The 20,313-nt window shown below is 41.2% G+C and overlaps 1 protein-coding gene across 1 annotated transcript in view; it reads left to right on the top strand.

The window, feature by feature from the left end:
• Window positions 1-19,390, top strand: part of RAB38 (RAB38, member RAS oncogene family) — a 60,263-nt gene extending 40,873 nt beyond the window's left edge. Inside the window, exon 3 of the mRNA XM_036258687.1 lies at window positions 19,166-19,390. Within this exon, the coding sequence (XP_036114580.1) occupies window positions 19,166-19,318 (153 nt within the window). The 3' untranslated portion in view covers window positions 19,319-19,390. The remainder of the gene's footprint in view (window positions 1-19,165) is intronic.
• The last annotated feature ends 923 nt before the right edge of the window (window positions 19,391-20,313 follow it).

Genomic DNA, 20,313 nt, shown 5'->3' on the forward strand with positions numbered 1-20,313 from the left:
TATTTTCCTCCAACCTTCCTATGTCAACCTGGATCTGCCTTTTCTTGATTCACGTTGGTGCGGATCTGTACCCTCTGCTCCAGGTTCTGCCATCTTGCTTTGGTTCCCAGGATGCCAAACCTCTTCTCCATTTAATGCAAGAATCTCAGTCATATGCCACCTTCGGTGAGCATTTAGGACTCTGAGGAATCTTGTGATAAACAGTTTGAAATCATTTTAACTTAATATTTCATAAAATTATTTAACCATAAGATGAATTTTATCCTGTATTTTATGAAACTTCAGAGCCCACTTTGAGATATCCCACTCTAATAAAGAAGTGTGTTTGTCCCTCCAAACATTCTTTTCTTTTCTTTTTTTTTTTAAATCCTCACCGGAGGACATTGTTTTTTCCATTTATTTTCAGACAGAGTGAGAGAGAGAAACATTGACGTGAGAGACCCATCAATTGGTTGCCTCCCCCATGACCCCAACCAGAGCCAAGATGAACCACAACCGAGGTACATGCCCTTGACCAGAATCGGACCCGAGACTATTTGGTCCATGGGCTGAGGCTCCAAACACTGGGCCAAACCAGCCAGGACAGCATTCTTTTTAAAAATTCCTCACCTGAGGATATGCTTATTGATTTTAGGGAGAGGAAAGGAGAGAGAGAGAGAGAGACAGAGACAGAGACAGAGACAGAGACAGAGACAAGAGACATGAATGTGGGAGAAAAACATTGATTGGTTGCCTCCTGCACACGCCCCGACTGGAGATTGAGCCTGCAACCTTTCTGGTGCATGAAGCGATGCTCCACTGAACTAAGCCACCCCACCAGGGCAAAACATTTTTGTATATAACTTAATAAGATTAATGCAATGTTGTTTGTTTCCAAAGTGTTATGTTTTCTGTTCAGGTCGTACTGTACGCCAACACTGTCGCTGTGTTCTTTCACATATCCCGTCTCCTTTTATGCACATCGCAACAACCTGATGGGTTGGCATTCTTTTTGTCACAGATTCCAGGCAAAGAAACGGAGTTTGGGAGAGATTCTGGCGAGTGCCCTTTGGTGGCACACCTGGCGATGGGCAGAGCTAGGGTAGCTCTGCGTCCTCCTCTTTTCCTCTTAGATAATCACCTGTGCAAACAATCAAAATCCAAGATGACCAGCAGGTTCTGAAACTGGGAAACATACCTGAATTACATCTAAATGTTCAAAGTAGAATCAAATGAAATCCTTGTGAGTTAGATGTCAGTAGCTAAATACTTCCAAATGAAGTGGGTGCTTGATTTATCAGGAAAATCACTGCATAAATTGTAGAATTGTTTAACCACTATGCTAGATACACCTGAAACTAATGTAAAATAATATTAAATGTCAACTGTAATTGAAAAAATAATTTTAAAAAAACCTTATTATCTGACTGGAATTTTGGACTTTGACACCAGGGATTCAGTAGGGAGAGACAGGTTCTAGGGTTGAGGCAGAGGTCTGGTAGTTAGCTAGCATCGTGACAGTCCACATACAAACAGGTGGTTATAAAACGGATTTGTCTATTCTTATCAACATCTCCCCTTTTACACATAGTTCTTATTCCTGTATGTTTTCACTCAAGCAGTGTTTTCCTAACAATAGTGCTAGAGTGTAATTTATGCTGTCTCGAAAAACAAGGGTTTCAAACTCTGTACTGAAGAGTTGCTTAAGTGATGACAAAACAGCTGTATATATAATAAACAGATAAATTAGAGTTCTGAAGAGAAATTGTCAAGCTAGAATTGATCATTCAGTTTCATAAAAGTTTTTAAGAGGAGCCCTGGCCGATGTGGCTCAGTTGGTTGGAACGTGGTCTCATACTCCAAAGGATGTTCAATGTACTCCAAAGGCAGGTTCGATTCCCAGTCAGGGCACATACCCAGGTTGGGGGTTCAATCCTCAATCAGGGTGCGTGCAGGAGGCAACCAATTGATGTCTCTCTCTCACATCAATGCCCCTCTCTCTCTCACCTACACATAATTAAAAAATGTTCTTAAGAGGACATAACATTGAAATAATTATATGTAATATATAGTCATAAAATATATATATAATGTTACCCAACTTCTAATTTTGCCCCAAATATAATATTTCTAATCTTCATAATTCTGTCAGGTGGGTGCTAGTATCTTTATATTATAGGTGAGTCCCAAGAAAAGTGTTTTGCCTAAATTCATCTAGTTATTAAATAGTATAAGTCACCTGAAATAGATTTTGGAACAACAGGGTATAAAGAATTATTTTTAAAAGAGCAAAATCAATGCTCGAATATGGCTCTGCTGAACTGCAAAGACTTTCATAGTTCAGCTCGATTTTTATAAAGTGATTCAGTCAGTGTTTTTTTCCATTTCAACAAGAAAGAATGGTATCAAATTATAACTGGAGAACAAGATAAGAACAGGTAGTTTGACTTGTGAAGTAAAGTCTGTCGTGAATGTGTTTTCTTGTTCATTCCCGGTAGAAACGACCCACATCGGAAATTATTTTCATGTTGAAACCTGAACTTGTTGCTCTTCTGAGGGCCTTGTCATTTTTTCATTCATTTGTTCGCCACTTACCCTTTATCTTACCAGTGCCCACTGTCTGCAGGCCATTTGCTAGACATGAAGATGGAGCAGTGGAGCCCCCAGGAGCCCCAGTGCAGTGGAGAATGCTGGTTGACAAAAGCCCATTACATCCCAGGCTGGTTTGGCTCAGTGGTTAGAGCGTTGGCCCGAGGACCAAAGAGTCACGGGTTCGATTCCAGTCAAGGGCACATATCTCAGTTACGGTTTGGTCCCTGGTCCTGGTTGGGGTCATGTGAGAGGCAACCAATCGATGTGTCTCTCTTACATTGATGTTTCTCTCTCTCCCTCCCTCCCACTCTATCTGAAGATAAATGGAAAAATACTCTTGGATGAGAATTAAAAAAACAACAACACAAAAAACAGCCCATTACATACTAACCAGTGATAGGTGCCAGAATTGAGGGGTGCTTATCCCAGCCTAGGGGAGTCAGAGGTAACTTCTTATGGAAGTTGATCACTGAAGAGTGATCTGAAGGGCAGTGATGAAGAAAAGCAGACACTAGAAGGGAGCTTGTATTTATCCCAGGACCTATATGTGATGGCTCAGTACTTCATATCTGTGTGTGTTTACTTCTAAAGCTCTCATGGGAGTCTTGTGAAATGTAGTTATCATTAGCTTCATTTTACAGATGACGCAGGGAAGGCTCAGGATTCGGACTTGCCATTGGCCCCACAGTAAGTGGCAAAACCAAGTTCTAAAGCTTGACCCAAAACTCGTTCTCTTTCCGTGACATTCTGCTACTTCCTGGGACAACAGTGTCCTAGTGTTGGTTCTCAGACTTGGCACACACAGGTGTCAGAGTGAAAGCATCTACTCATAATAGAAATAAATCACAGAACATAATTTCTTCTCATAGTTAGCACTCAAATATGACTTCACTTTGAATGAAGTCCAGCAGTCGTGTGGCTGAGTAGCTCATCCTGCATGTGCCTTAATCCTCCAGTCTGTAAAATAGGCTAATAGGATATCCATGCCCCTGGGTGTAGTAAGGGTTCAGTGAGATTATATATGAAGTGTACCTGGTTTAGTGCCAGAGTAAGTAAATACTCAACAGTAAGTTAAATGTTAGCAATTATTACTGTTAATATTTTGTGTCTGGTGGGCCATTTATTTTCTTTTTTCTTTTTTCATCCATCTTCAGATACAGTAGGAGGGAGAGAGAGAGGAAGAGAGAAAGAGAAACATTGATGTGAGAGAGACACATCAACTGGTCCCCATCCACATGACCCCACCTGGGGCGGGGGACAAATTGCAACCGAGGTACGTGCCCTTAGCGGGAACTAAACCTGGGACTCTCTGGTCCGTGGGCCGACTCTAACTGCTGAGCCAAACCAGCCAGACCACATTCATCTTCTTAAACTGATGAATAAGAAGGTATTTTCACTAAAGACTGCTAAGTCTTCACTGATAGGAGTTAATTAAGTTTGGCTAAATGGTAGTTTTTAGGCTTATGTTTATTCTTTCTTCTCTTATCAAGACCGGTTATTGGGATCTCTAGTACTGTTTCACTCTAAGAGTGAAGACATTTTTTAAAAAACACTGTATTGAAAATCAAGTGTTAATAGAGGTAAAGTCTATGCATTTTCTGATTCTGTGTAGTCATTAGTGGTAAGTCGGAGATTACGTATTGGATTCAGCAATGTATCCCAGGAGTGGTGAACTCTAGAAAAGACTTTGAGAACGGTGTCTGCCTCGTGTTCATGTTGTCGAGCCTGATGTGGGCAGGGAGGGTGAAGTCATGTCCTTTGGAGGCCAGGAATTTCACACAAACGGCTAAGGTACGTGGCAAACTAGAGAGTGTGTACGTGCCACGTAGACATTTAAAATTTTAAATAAATAAACAACGTTGGGCCACACACAACATGTTGTGGACTGCTGCTTCATCGTTTCTGAGAGTTAGAAGCACAGCACTGGGCCTCAGGGTAGGAGGCAGAAGTCTCGTCCCCTCAGCAGACTCTTGCAGAGAGCAGAGAGCACGGCGCGCTAGGGTAGAGCGGTCTGGACGTGAGTCCGGCTCCGCCATTCAACAGCGCTGGACCTGTCCGCGGTCGCAAGGGCAGTGGCTGAGCATGGGCTGGAGAACCAGGTGCCAACAGTTTGACTGGCTGACTGTGTGACCCTGGGAAAATGTTTCACCTCTCTGTACTTCAGTTTCCTCACCCGAATTTTTGTGAGAATTCACTCAGTTAATACAGGTAAAATACTTAAACGGTACCTGGAATATAATAAGTTATCAACAGATGTCTTGCATAATATTGTCGAGGGGTCCTTTATGCACTAGGCACTGTGCATATAAGACGCAGTCCTTGTCTTTAAGGACACAGACAACAGGCAGTCATGAGCCTGGTGAGTGCCAGGTAGCTAGGAAATGCTGGGGAGCACTGAAGATATATTCCATAGTCCTGAGAGAAGACTCCTCAGAAGAGACGATATTTCTGGGGACAGAGGTGTGGGAACGGCAGGAACTAAGAGGTGGCCTGTGTATGCCAGGCAAGTCACTTTCCTTCTCTGTTTCCTTAATTTGCTAATGTGTCAGAGAGAGCAGGTTGCATTACTGATCTCCAATTTCCCTCCCTCTTTAATATTGGGAGGTTCTGTGTAAGCTGAACCCAAGTGGGGTTCCAGGGGCTGGAGTGAGGGGGCAGACATAAAAGAAGAGAGCTATGAGGTACGAGGCTTGGGTCTATAGAGAAGAAGGGGAAAGAGGGTTTGAAACGGACATGGACATCTAGTACATAAAGGACAACAGTGGAAGCAGGACGATGGCGGGGATGGGGGAGGTATTGTCAGAGGGACACAACCTTTGGAGCTGATTTTACTTGTGAACTTTTCTCATCCTTCCCCTGTCATGCTGACTTGTGACTCTGTCCTGTGTTGAAGTCAGTGACAGTATGGCTCGCTCCCAGTGCATATTCCATAGACTAAAGTGGGGACTTTCCGAGAGCAGGTGTCATTCGGACCTGGTTGGAATGAGCCATAGTCTTCACTTCTTCCATCCGTGGAGAAAATGGCTTGTGCAAAACCATGGGCTCTGGGTTCAGGCAGACCATCACTCGGGCAGTTGCAGATCGTTCACCGTAGACCCTAAGAAGCTGGCGAGGAGACAAAAAAGAGGAAATATGGAAGCTTCCTGGACTGGAGTTGGAAGTCAGATGCGCCCCTTACAGAGACCCTGCGTGTGTCATTCAACCTCTCCGAACCTCACTTCTTTTCTCGTGTGTAAAATGAGGGCAGCACCTCACACCTCAGCTTTATCGTGAAGATTAAGTGAAATGCCACCTCCTGAGAACAGTTTCTGAGACATGGGGCTGGGGGGTTGCTCAGTTTGGAGGGGCCCCAGTAGAAGCTCATGACCGCAGTGGGTGGAGGCAGTTACTCCAAGGAAATGAGGAGTGATATTAGATGAGGAAGAAGTGCTAAGCAGACAAAAATAAAGTGTCCACTCTGCTCACCCCATGTTAAATGTGAACTAAAGTAGAAGAAAACTAGCAAAATGTTTGGCACTTATGTGCTCGATAAACAAATGCTGAATCGGAGAGTGAGGACTTTAAAACCCTTGTTCTGTGTAAGACTTCTCAGAGTGGTGTTATATCCAGTGGGCCATCTGCTCTAATTAAAATCTCACTGAGCTGAGGAATTTAGTGCCCTAACCTCAGAGCCTCTGGTACACTTGGTGTTTGGTGTTTCGTTTGAGGTTGATATATTTAGAAAGATTAGGGGAGGATGAATTCTTTGCCAGCTTCTAACTAGGCAGATGTGAAAGTTTTCTGTGAGAATATTTTCGCACTCTGGCACCAGGGATCAGAGATTAAATAATTTGCCACCAGACAGATGTTCTGAAGAGCTAATTAAAAAACAATTACCTAAGACCTCAGATAGTTAGATTTATATGCCTCTATCTACAGAAAGATCAGAATCAATGCAGCTTAAAATCACTTTATTAAGTGATATTTCCAGAAAGTTCACTATTGAACTAGAAAGGAGTCTCTTTAGAGATACACCTAATTATACAAGTGTGTGTCTCCAACCTGCATGCACATTTCAAGAAGGGGAGACTCAAAAAATACCCATGCTGGGCCCCCTACCAGATAAATCATAATAATGTCTGGGAGGAGAGCCCTAGTAACAGGTTTTTTGTTTGTTTGTTTGTTTTTTAACTCTCCAAGTGAATTGAATATGCAGCCAGGATGGAGACCTGCTGATTTATAAATAAAATTTATTTCAATAGCTGTTTTACTCCTGGGAGACACTGTGAGGTAATGAATGTGAACAGGATACAAGGCATTAGGCCAGGCTTGGTTGGAATGACAGATTGACCAAGATCTTGTCCTGCTCCTGGCATACTTTTGTTAAAGGTTAAAGTCTCCTTTCCTTTAAACTATGGCTATTAACTCTTTAACATATTTCTGTGAGGGTTGGAAGTAAATGTAATTTCATAAATAAAGCACCTGCTAAATGCCCAGCATAGACACTCAATAATAACCACCACTTGTTTTTACTAAAAGGCTTTATTAGGGATTTCAAAGCCTGTTTCTCAGGCATGCTTATCGATATAAGTGAAAGGATTCTGAGCAGAGGCACAAAGACGAGCACATATCAACCTACAGCAGTCAGCACAACAGACCGTCTTGTCATATTGCAAGTATGAAAATAAATCCCATTCAGATTCAGTCCAAGTGTACCTCTTTCAGAAGTCCTAGAATGTATGGATTTCCTTTTTACCCAAAGATGCTCCTGGAGATGGTGTTACTACTGTCTAAAATAAATGTGAATTAAAATTCCAGGTAGTATTTCATACTTAAGTCAGCAGTTCTGTTTCTTCACCATCACCTACAAATTGTGTGCTTGGCTGTGTCTACCTGGGTGCCCAGCAGCTCAGTCAATTATATTGCCCACCCAAAAGTCTGAACCTGCAGTTCTGTCAGGCAGGGCTTGAGAAACCCTGCTGGCCTCGGACAGAAGGGGGGTGAGAAGTTTACTCTGTGTTGCTAGCCCTTCTCCTAGTGTAGGCGCTTGGCTGTGACTTCAGTGGTGTGTAGAAGAGCCAGCAATAGGAACCAGCCTGGCCTGAGGCCCTGACTACATGTTCCTGCCTTGTTTGTGTTGGAAACGTGTGCCCTGCCCATGCTGTTCTTTTTTTTTTATTTGGGGAAATATTTTCTTGGGGGAGCTGAGACAGGGTCTGGCCCAAAGCCTTTGCCCTAAACACTATAGACCTTGCTTTGTGTAGTAAGCGGATGGTGAATATTAGTGTTGACCCTTCTCACTGGGCTCACTTCCTGCTGTGTGTCCTGGGCCCAGCCACTTACCCCTTCCCAGTCTCCGTGTCCTCAGCTGCAAAATGGAGTAGAACACACACATTACCGTGTTCTGATGATTGAATGAGAAGAATATATAGATGACATTCGTTGAATGTGTCTTCTCTGTCCCTGTCCAGATATTCGTGTAAGCATTTCACATGTGCTAAGTATTAACATTATTAACTTATAATCACCTATAAAATAAACCTCAAAGTTCCCTTTTTACAGATGAGCAAACTGAGACAAGGAATATTTCCAAGGTTAAACAACCAGAAAGTGGAGGAGCTGAGATAAGAGTCTGGCCTCAAGTCTGTGCTCCAAACACCATACGTTATGGCTTTTTTTGTTTGTGTGTGGTCAATATAGTGGTATATAATGGGTTTACTCTTCTTTCTGGCTTCCTCTTGAAATCTCTGATCTGAAATCGGTATGCCCCAGCAATCAGCACCATGGTACACATGATCAGTATTTACTAAATAGGTGCTGATAGATTGAATGATCAGAGTGCTAAGTATCTGTATAGTTTTGTCTGGTAGTGGACTTGTATTGTATTGTGTTTATTGACACTACACCTGCAAAACAGCCACAATGACTACCTGGCTGACTTGGCATTCAGGCCTCTATAATGATCTGGCTGAAGATGCTGTTTCCAGATGTATGCCCTTGCTGTTGATGTAAAACTTGCTAGTGGATAAACTCAGTCAAGGACAGAACTTGTTTTATTGTGTTTAACTTTCTATGTCTAGTACTTAGTGGAAATCTAAATAATGTTAATTGCATAACTAGATGTGGCTCTATCACCATGAACTGCCACTTGGTTCCTACATGCAGTCTAAAAGTAGACAACTTATACCCCTGGACGGTGTGGCTCTGTGGTTAGAGTGTTGGACCATGGACCAATGAGTCGCAGGTTTGATTCCAGTCAAGGGCACATACCTTGGTTGCGGTTGATCCCCAGCCCTGGTTGGGGTCGTGCAGGAGGCAACCAGTTGATGTGTCCCTCTCATGTTGATCTCTCTCTCTCTCTCTCCATCCCTCCCTCCCACTCTAACAGAAGATAAATAGAAAAATATCCTTGGATGAGGATAAAAATAAATAAATAAATGAATAAATAAATAAATAAATTTTTAAAAAATACGGGAAACTTATCTGCATATATGCATTGCTCATGGACACAGACAATAGGGTGGTGAAGGCCTTGGGTGGGGTAGGAACTGGGTAGAGGCAGGCAATGAGGGGGAAAAAAGTGGGAATATTTGTAATACTGTCAAGTATGATTTAAAAAAAGGAAAATATTAAAAAAATAAAAGCAGGCCCTGGCTGGTTTAGTTCAGCGGTTAGAGCATCGGCCTGCGGTCCTGAGAGACCCGGGTTCGGTTCCCGCTAAGGGCGCGTACCTCGGTTGCAGTTTGTCCCCGGCCCTGGTCGGTTGTGCGGGTGGCAGCCACTCGATGTGTCCCTTTCACATCGATGTTTCCCTCTCTCTCTCTTCCACTCTCTCCCTCCCACTGTACCTGAACAAAAAATGGAAAAATGTCCTCGGGTGAGAATAAAAATAAATAAATAAAAATTTAAAAAATAAAAATAAAAGCAGGCATTGTCACCCCTTGGTTGTGATGGGACTAGACAGGGTCGCTCTTCCTAGTCCTGACACTGACTAGCCCTTACCACAGGTGTGAGACTTCACAAACAATTTCATCAGCTTCATCTTACCTTTTACTAAAATGATCTGGCCAGCCTGCCACTAATTGGGTTTAGGTTTTAGTTGTTTTTCTCATAATGATGATGGATTTTTATTGAGTTGTCCACACAAGCATTTCACTCTCCTCATTATTAGATTTTGCGACTTTGCATATTAATGAAAAAAACTGGCATGTCAGTATGTGAGTGGGTGTTTAAAAAATAAGACTGCAGGAGGATGTGAAGTGGAGGTGGAGTGAATGGAAGCTACACAGACGATCTCCCGGGACCAAACGGGAATGACAACTAAAATAAAGACAAATCCTCAGAAAAAAGCAACAAGAAAGCAGCAGGACAGGACCATATAGCCAGGGATACTGGTAGGATCTACAGAGGCGAGAGAGGGTGGTGGGCTGGAAGCCCATGGACAGCAGTAGTCTTAACTGTGAGGAGCACCGTTGGGGAATAAAGACCAAGCCCACTCCACAGTGCAGAGAGCCAGGATTCAGCTCTAAAATAGTCACAGACACTCACCTGGGGGCTATGGCAGAGGCAGGGCAGACTGCACTGGATCTCTGTGAGAACACCTGGGATTTGGAGGGCACTCAGAGTTTTTGCTGAGTTGTGGCCACAAAGGACGGTGGCCAGTATGCTCCTTCCCAGAGCTGTGCGGAAAAGCAGCTGCCCCTCCCCGCATCCTAGCCACTCCTAACAGAGATTCAGGCTTTCCCAGGTGAGGGAAACAAATGCAAATTGATGCTCATTAACAACCAGCATCTATCCCACACTCTGGAAATCCTCTTATGCAGAACACCAGGGCTACATTCCAAGGCACTGAGAAACTGAGACTACTAACCTCCAGGAAAAAGCTAGAGGATAACTGAACCTTTCCTGGCCTTGCACGTCTACCCCGGAAAGTAAGACTTGACAGTGGTGTTTAACATGGGCCCACGCAGGCTCATGCAAACCCAGTAGAGGGAGCCACAAACAGCAGAACACCAACACCCACAGGGAAAATATGGCAGGCTCCAAAACCCACTGAGATAGCCAAAATAATGAAAGAAAGAAACAAATCCCAAATGAAAGAACAAGAGAACTCTATTGAAGATGAGATCAATGAAATTCAGCTAAGCAAAATATCAGAGGTAGAGTTCAGAGCCATGATCTGGAGGAAGCTCAACAGCATGAGTAAGAACATCAGCACCATGAGCAAAGATAATAGAAACATTGAAAACCAACCAAGTGGAAATGAAGAATGACATAGCAGAAATAAAGAACACATTGCAAGGACTAACCAGCAGAGTAGAGGAAGCTGAGGACCAACTCAGTGAATTAGAAGACAGGGTAGGAAAAAAATCAACCAATCAGAAAACCAAAAGGAAAAAAAAACAATTTAAAAAAACAGGAAGACAGCATAAGAGGATTGTGGGACAACTGGAAATGTAACATTCGCATCATAGGAGTCCCCAAAGAGGAATAAAATGGGCAAGGGCTAGAGAATATACTTGAAGAAATAGTGACAGAAAACTTTACTAACTTGGTGAAGGAAGAAGGCATTCATGTTCCCAAAGCACAGAGAGCCCCAAGTAAGAAGAACCCAAACAGGCCCACACCAAGACACAGTAATTAAAATGCCAAAAGATAAAGACAAACAGAGAATCCTAAAGGCAGCAAGAGATAAGCAACAGGTTACCTACAAAGGAAACCCCATAAGGCTCTCAGCTGACTTCTCACAAGAAACACTACAGGCCAGAAGAGAATGGCATGAGGTAATCAAGGTCATGAAAAACAAGGATCTGAATCCAAGACTACTCTATCCAGCAAGACTATCATTCAAAATAGAAGGTCAAATAAAGAGCTTCTCAGAGGGGAAAAAAAAAAGGCTAAGGAAATATATTAGCACCAAACCAGCACTGCAAGATATGCTAAAAGGACTGCGGTAATTAGTTTCCAGATCTTAGCTATTGTAAATAGTGCTGCTACAAACATGGGGGTACATATACTTTTTCTGAGTGGTGTTTCAGGTTTCTTAGGGTATATTCCTAAAAGTGGGATCTCTGGGTCAAATGGCAGTTCAATTTTTAATTTTTTGAGGTAACACCAGATTGTTTTCCATAGTGGCTGCATCCACCTGCATTCCCACCAGCAGTGTGCCAGAGTACACTTTTCTCCACAACCTCACCAATCATCACACCTGTTTGATGATTTGTTAATGGCGGCCATTCTGACAGGTGTGAGGTGATACCTCATTGTTGTTTTAATTTGCATCTCTGATGACTAGTGATGCTGAGCATTTCTTCAAATGTCTCTTAGCCATTTGTATGTCCTGTTTGGAAAGGTGTCTATTGAGTTCCTCTACCCATTTTTTAATTGGGTTCTTTGTCTTCCTTTTGTTAAGTTGTATGAGCACTCTATATATATTGGAAATTAACCCCTTATCTGTAATATCATTGGCAACTATGCTCTCTCATACAGTGGGTTGCCTTTCCATTTTGATGGTTGTTTCTTTTGCTGTGCAGAAGCTTTTGAGTTTGATGTAGTCCCATGTGTTCAGTTTCTCCTCTGTTTCTGTTGCTTTAGGTGATGTATCAGTGAAAATTCTGCTGCGTATGATGTCTGAAATTTTGTTGCCTACATTTTCTTCTAGGATTTTAATGGATTCATGAGCCACATTTAAGTGTTTTATCCATTTTGAGTTGATTCTTGCATATGGTGTAAGTTGATGGTCCAGTTTCATTTTTTTGCATGTAGCTGTCCAACTTTCCCAACACCATTTATTAAAGAGGCTGTCTTTATTCCACTGTAGCTCTTGCCACCTTTGCCAAATATTACTTGAGCATATGGCCTTGGGTCCATTTCTGGGTGCTCTGGTCTGTTCCACTGGTTCATATGCCTGCTCTTGTGCCAGTAACAGGATGTTTTGGTTACAGTGGTTTTGTAGTATAACCTGAAATCTGGCAATGTGATCCCTCCAACTTTGTTCTTCTTTTTCAAGATTGCTGTAGCTTTTGGGGTCTTTCTTGGTTCCATATGAACTTTTGAAGTATTTGTTCTAGTACTGTGAAGTATGTAGTTGGTATTTTGATGGGGATTGCATTGAATCTATAGATTGCTTTGGGTAGTATGGACATTTTAGTGATGTTAATTCTTCCATTTCATGAACAAGGTATGTGCTTCTACTTTTTTGTGTCTTTATTGCTTTTTTCAATGACCTTTAGTTTTCTGCGAATAGGTCCTTTATTTCTTTGGTTAAGTTTGTTCCTAGGTATCTTATTTTTTTTTTGCCTCAATGGTAAATGGGATTGTTTTTTTAGTTTCTCTTTCTGTGAGTTCATCATTGGTGTATAAGAATGCCGTCGATTTCTTGACATTAATTTTGTATCCTGCTACTTTGCCAAATTCATTTATTAAGTCTAGTAAATTTTTGATGGAGTCTTTGGGATTTTCTATGTACAGTATCATGTCATCTGTGAATAATGACAGTTTCACTTCCTCCTGTCCAATTTGGATCCCTTTTATTTCTTTATCCTGTCTGATTGCTGTGGCTAAGACTTCCAGTACTATGTTAAATAAGAGTGGCATAAGTGGGCATCCTTGTCTTGTTCCAGTTCTTAAGGGAAATGCCTTTAGTTTTTGCCCACTGAGTATGATGTTGGCTGTAGGTCTTTCATATATGGCTTTAATATTTTGATATATGATCCCTCTATTCCCACATTGCTGAGCATTTTTATCAGAAAGGGATGCTGGATTTTGTCGAAGGCTTTTTCAGCATCTGTTGATATGATCATGTGGTTTCTATTCTTCATTTTGTTTATGTGGTGTATCACAGGTATTGATTTGTGAATATTGTACCAGCCTTGCATCACTGGGATGAATCCCACTTGGTCATGGTGAATAATTTTTTTGATGTGTTGCTGGATTTTATTTGCTAGTATTTTGTTCAAGATTTTGGCGTCTATGTTCATCAGGGATATTGGCCTCTAGTTTTCTTTCTTTGTAATGTCTTCTTCTGGTTTTGGAATTAGAATTTTGCTGGCCTCATAAAACAAGTTTGGAAGTCTTCCTTCTTCTTGAATTTTTTGAAATAGTTTGAAGAGAATGGGTGTTAGTTCTTCTTTGAATGTTCGGTAAAACTCCCCCATGAAGCCATCCAGAACTAGGCTCTTGTTTGCTGGGAGAGTCTTGATGACATCTTCAATTTCTTTTGTTGTGATTGGTCTGTTCAAGTTTTCTATCTCTTCACATGGGACATTCTCAAAGATAGACCACATATTAGGGTACAAACTAAGTCTGTACAAGTTCAAGAAGATTGAAATCATATCAAGCACCTTCTCAGATCACTATGGCATGAAACTAGAAATCAATTGCAATAAGAACATGGAAAGATATTTGAAAACATGGAGGCTAAATAACATGTTATTGAACAATAAATGGATTACCATAGAGATCAAGGAAGATATTAAAAACTTACGGGAAACCAATGAAAATGAACACACAACAACACAAAATATATGGGATGTGGCGAAAGCAGTTTTGAGAAGGAAGTTCATAGCACTACTTGCCTACCTCAAGAAACAAGAAAAAATTCTAATAGACTATCTAACTTCACAACTTAAAGAACTAGAAAGCAAACAAAAAGAAAACCCTAGAGCAAGTAGAAGGAAGGAAATAGTATAGATCAGAGCAGAAATAAATGACATGGAGACCAAAAAAAAAAAAAAAAACCAAAAAACAAACAATTCAAAGGATAAATGAAACAAAGAGCTGGTTCTTTGAAAAGATAAACAAGATTGATGGACCCTTAGCTAGACTCACCAAGAAACAAAGAGAGCGAACCCAAATACACAAAATCAGAAAGGAAAGAGGAGAAATAATAACTGACACCACAGAAATACAAAGGATTGTTAACAAATATTGTGAACAATTATATGGCAACAAATTCAACAATCTAAGTGAAATAGACAAATTTCTAGAGGCATAGTCTCCCAAAACTGAACCAGCAAGAGATAGAAAACTTAAACAGACCAATAACAAAAAAAGAAATTGTTATTTACCATGACCAAGTGGGATTCATCCCAGTGATGCAACGCTGGTACAATATTCACAAATCAATACCTGTGATACACCACATAAACAAAATCAAAGATAAAAATAATATGATCATATCAGTAGATACTGAAAAAGCATTTGACAAAATCCCGCACCCATTTCTAATAAAAATGCTCAGCAATGTGGGAATAAAGGGATCATATCACAAGAAAATAAAGACCATATATGAAAGGCCTACAGCCAACATCATACTCAGTGGGCAAAAACTAAAGGCATTTCCCTTAAGAACCGGAACAAGACAAGGATGCCCACTTATGCCACTCTTATTTAACATAGTACTGGAAGTCTTAGCCACAGCAATCAGACAGGATGAAAAAATAAAAGAGATCCAAACTGGACAGGAGGAAGTGAAACTGTCATTATTCACAGATGACATGATACTATAGGTAGAAAACCCCAAAGTCTCCATCAAAAATTTACTAGACTCAATAAATGAATTTGGCAAAGTAGCAGGATACAAAATTAATGTCAAGAAATCGATGGCATTCTTATACACCAATGATGAATTCACAGAAAGAGAAACAAAAAAAAAAAAACAATCCCATTTACCATTGAGGCAAAGAAAGTTAAGATACCTAGGAAAACTTAACCAAGAAAATAAAGGACCTATTCGCAGAAAACTTCAGGTCATTGAAAAAAGAAATAGAACAAGATATAAAAAAGTAGCACATACCTTGTTCATGAATTGGAAGACTTAACGTCATAAAAATGTCCATACTACCCAAATCTATAGCTTCAATGCAATTCCCATCAAAATAGCAACGACATACTTCACAGAATTAGAACAAATACTTCAAAAGTTCATATGGAACCAAAAAGACCCCTAATAGGCACAGCCATCTTGAAAAAGAAGAACAAAGTTGGAGGGATCACATTTCCAGATTTCAGATTATACTACAAAGCCACTGTAATAAAACAGCCTTGTACTGGCACAAGAACAGCAGATAGATCAATGGAATAGAATAGAGAACCCAGAAATGGACCCAAACAATATGCTCAATTAATATTTGACAAAGGTGGCAAGAGCTACAGTGGAGTAAAGACAGCCTCTTTAATAAATGATGTTGGGAAAGTTGGACAGCTACATGCAAAAAAATGAAACTGGACCATCAACTTACACCATATACAAGAATCAACTCAAAATGGATAAAACACTTAAATGTGACTCATGAATCCATTAAAATCCTAGAAGAAAATGTAGGCAACAAAATTTCAGACATCATACGCAGCAGAATTTTCACTGATACATTATTTAAGGCAATAGAAACAGAGGAGAAACTGAACACATGGGACTACATCAAACTCAAAAGCTTCTGCACAGCAAAAGAAATAATCATCAAAATGGAAAGACATCCCACTGTATGAGAGAGCATAGTTGCCAATGATATTACAGATAAGGGGTTAATTTCCAATATATATAGAGAGTGCTCATACAACTCAACAAAAGGAAGACAAAGAACCCAAGTAAAAATGGGCAGAGGAGCTGAATAGACACCTCTCCAAACAGGACATACAAATGGCTAAGAGACATATGAAGAAATGCTCATCATCACTAATCATCAGAGAGATGCAAATTAAAACAAAAATGAGGTATCACCTCACACCTGTCAGAATGGCTGCCATTAACGAATCATCAAACAGGTGTGATGATTGGTGAGATTGTGGAGAAAAGGGGACTCTAGTACACTGCTGGTGGGAATGCAGATGGATGCAGCCACTATGGAAAACAATCTGGTGTTACCTCAAAAAATTAAAAATTGAACTGCCATTTGACCCAGTGATCCTGCTTCTAGGAATATATCCTAAGAAGCCTGAAACACCACTCAGGAAAAATATATGCACCCAATGTTTGTAGCTGCCCTATTGTCCATCAGTAGACAAATGGATAAAAAAGCTGTGGAGTACTATGCAGCTGTAAGAAAGAAAGATCTCGTATCCTTTGAGATGACATGGAGGGAGCTAGATAGTATTATCCTAAGTGAAACAAGCCAAACAGAGAAAGACAAGTATCATATGATCTCACTTATTTGTAGAATATAATGAACATAACAGTCTGAGGAATGGGGTAGTTCCAGAGACGTGGAAGTGGGGCACAGACTACAATCCCCAGAAGAGAGTGGTGGGGAGAAATAAACCACAGAAGTTATATGCATGTATGCATGAACAATGGACATGGACAACAAAGCTGGGGACAGGGCAGGGAGGGAGGGATGGGGGGAATCAGTGGGGAAAAAAGGAGAAACATCTGTAACAAAAATAAATTAATTAATTAAAAAAAAAGAAATACAAGAAAATAAAATGACTTAAAACATAAATTAAGTAAGAAACTTAAAAATACGACTGTGAATCCAACTTCACTACTATGAAGGAGGGCCCTTTTTAATGCTTAAAACTAGATTTTCCTGTCATAGAAATATACTTTTCTCTTAACATATGAAGGAGAAAGGAACTAAGATTCATATAGCATCTTTTGGGCCTAATGCTGTGGTAAAAACTTTTATTTGTTATTGTACTTGATCTTTGAAACAATCTTCAAAAGGAATATAGCTTAGTAAGACTCAAGCTTTGATGTCAAGAAGACGGGTCTGAGTTCTGGCCCTCCAACCCACCCACTGTGTGATCTTTGGGAAGTCTCTTAATCTCTCTAAACTTCAGTTTTTTCCTCTCATAGGTATGATATCTCATGTTTGGCATTTGAAAAGGGATTTATTTGATTGCCTCCTTTCCCAACATACAAGCAGTACTCAAATGGGAACCAAAGTATTGTTTAGTGATGGGTGGGCAAGCACTCCATAAACACCCAACTGTGGGGCTTATTTGGGGAGCTTTGCTGGCCTAGGAAGCCAAGGTCTGGAAGGCTATGTCCGGCTACATGCACATCCTCACTTTCCTTGAATCTGAGACATGAGAGGAGCTGGCCCTGGCTCCCAGATGGTCACATAGACAAGTGGCTGGATTAAAGAGCAAAGCATTGCGCTGGGTATATCCTTACCTTGGTCAGACAACTGCCTGTGAACAAGTAGTTGAAGTGTGACACCTGGGCATGACACCAGGAAGAGGAGGAGTGTCAGAAGGCATGCCAAGTATGGGCAGTGACTTGAAGGCAAAGGAACCCACACAGCGGAGCAGGTGGCAGAAGTAAGCTGTTCTCTATGGACCAGCTACCACTGTGTGAGGCAGACACTTGAGCTGAAGGTAGATAGGCCCCTCCACTCCACCTCACCAAGAAATTCACTAAGAACAGAAAACAAATTCTAGGATTTTATTTTATTTTTATTTTTTCTTTATTGCTTTTAGAGAAAGGAATGAGAGAGAGAGAAACATCCATGAGAGAACATCGATTGTCCACCTCCTGCATGCCCCCCACTGGGGATGGGGCCCACAACCTGGGCATGTGCCCTGACCAGGAAGCAAATTGGTGACCTTTTGGTGCATGGATCGACGCTCAACCACTGAGCCACACCAGCTGGGCAAATCCTGGGATTTTAAAAGATTGTGTATATAAAGTACATAACACGTTCACAGTGAAAGCACCCATGATCACTACACCCAGTGAAGGGAGCGATGTTTTATTGGATAAGTATTGTCATCAGAATGATTGTACAGATGGGAAAGTAGAGACTCAGAGACATGGATTCTTGTCTCCTGAAAAAACAGTAAGAACAACATCACAAACAAGCACAACCTTGTTTTAGATGTAGAACCCTCCAGAAGCATTCTTGTTTAGGCTCTGTAAGGGGGAGAAAATAACCAGGCTGTTTGTTGCCTGGAACTTGAAAAGTTACCTTCAGCTTTCATAGCAGGTGAACTCGGGGTGGAGCTTGAAGAATAGAGAACATGCTAATGAATATTTTCATCTAATGCTGTTAGGCATTAGCCCTAAATACCATTTGGAAACCATCACTACACTACCTCTTACATTTTCCATGTAATATGACTTCATTCAGTGATCTCAAAATATATCCGCAACTTGGATATACCTACGAAAATGAAAATAAATTGTTACGCTTAAGTTGGACAGCAAGGTTTTGTGGTAAAATGACTTGGTGAGGAAGTCCTTGTCGCTTCACATTGACTGTGAGGAAACACATCAGAGGAGTTCTGAAAATTGTGATAAAAACAGTCAAATGTGACTTTACTGAAGATGATTTTGTGTTCAGTACACTGAAAATATTTTGCAATATGTGATCATGTAAGAGCATGTGAAAAAAAAAATTGCCCTCTAACTTAAATCCAACCTACTAGGTGAGCCTACAGAACTATTTCTCCTATGTGACAAAACAAAATAAATATTTTTACCTCTGTGAAGGCCTGAAAAGTAAAGTTCTTTGAAGGAAGAAATGAAAATGAGGGGACTAGCAAGAGGATTCATGGGTAAGGTACAGGAAGGGATGTTTCAGTGAATCGCCGGAAACACTGCCGTAGGCCTCTGCTCCAGCTTTATGTAGATGATTGAATAAGAAGAGCTGTTTTGTTTTGTTTTCCCCTTTAGGAGAACATAAACATCGACGAGGCCTCCCGATGCCTGGTCAAGCACATCCTTGCCAACGAGTGCGACCTGATGGAGTCCATCGAGCCTGACATCGTGAAGCCCCATCTCCCGGCGCCCAGGGTTGCCAGCTGCTCCAGCTGTGCCAAATCGTAGTGGGCGTCTTTGCTGCCATGTGATGGGAGTTGTCCCGTTATCTCATCCATTGTGCCTCGATTGTTACCCTTTGGGGTAAATGTCTGATAGGAACACACACGTGGCAAGCCAAAGCTCATGCCTGTATCTTTCCTATACGAGAGAAATAGCAGATGTTCTTTTTGTGTTTTCCCCAGCATCAGCACCATGTTTACAAGCATTTAAGATACTTAGTCTGTTAAGAAATTCCGTTTTGTAGCTGACCACAATTCTGCAGGGCCAGAGTGGGCCCTGGTATTTGCTCCTTTGAATCACCCAAGGCCTCAGGTGTTAAGGAGGAGGGGGAGCAGAGCAGACTGGCTGGCGGGTTCAGCGTTGGCTTTTGCTTTGCCACTGGTATCTCTGCCCAGATTTCAGTACAGTCTCTGCTACTCTGACTGGCCTCTTTAGTAGAAATGGTCATTTCTCCAGAGAGGACCCCCATTCCCAACAGACATACGAGTCTTCTCTGACCGAGCTTCTTGGTCATGTACACAGGCTGTTGTCACTCGCCACGTCCTGAGTGTTGGTCCAACTGAAAAATGTACGAAAAAGATCTGCCCCCTGCTGTTAGCTTTTTCTGACTCACGCTGTGGGACTCTGTACATGTAAAATATATTGTATATATTTTCACTCGTGAAAAATAAAACATTAACAGACGCTGTTTTCTTATTTCTGAAAGTGCTTCGAGTTTCTTAGTATTGTGAACTTTTTTTCTTTTTGACTGTTTTCGTGGTTCTCAAGACTCATTTCTAAAATTCTGTTTCAAACAGGAGATGGGAAATGTGCATTTAAAGGGACTGCTGGGCTCTATTAAAACTGGAATGAGTCTAGTCCCTCTGTATCTACTGTTCATATAGACATGTAGGCCAAGAAAGTATTGTATACAAATTTCTTCGGGTAAGCAAAGAAATACATCCTCATATATTCCGATCAAGAAAGGTGCCAGGCCACTTGACCCAGTGATCCCACTCCTA

Source organism: Molossus molossus, unplaced genomic scaffold (assembly GCF_014108415.1).
Source record: "Molossus molossus isolate mMolMol1 unplaced genomic scaffold, mMolMol1.p scaffold_m16_p_13, whole genome shotgun sequence".
NCBI classification, from domain to species: domain Eukaryota; kingdom Metazoa; phylum Chordata; class Mammalia; order Chiroptera; family Molossidae; genus Molossus; species Molossus molossus.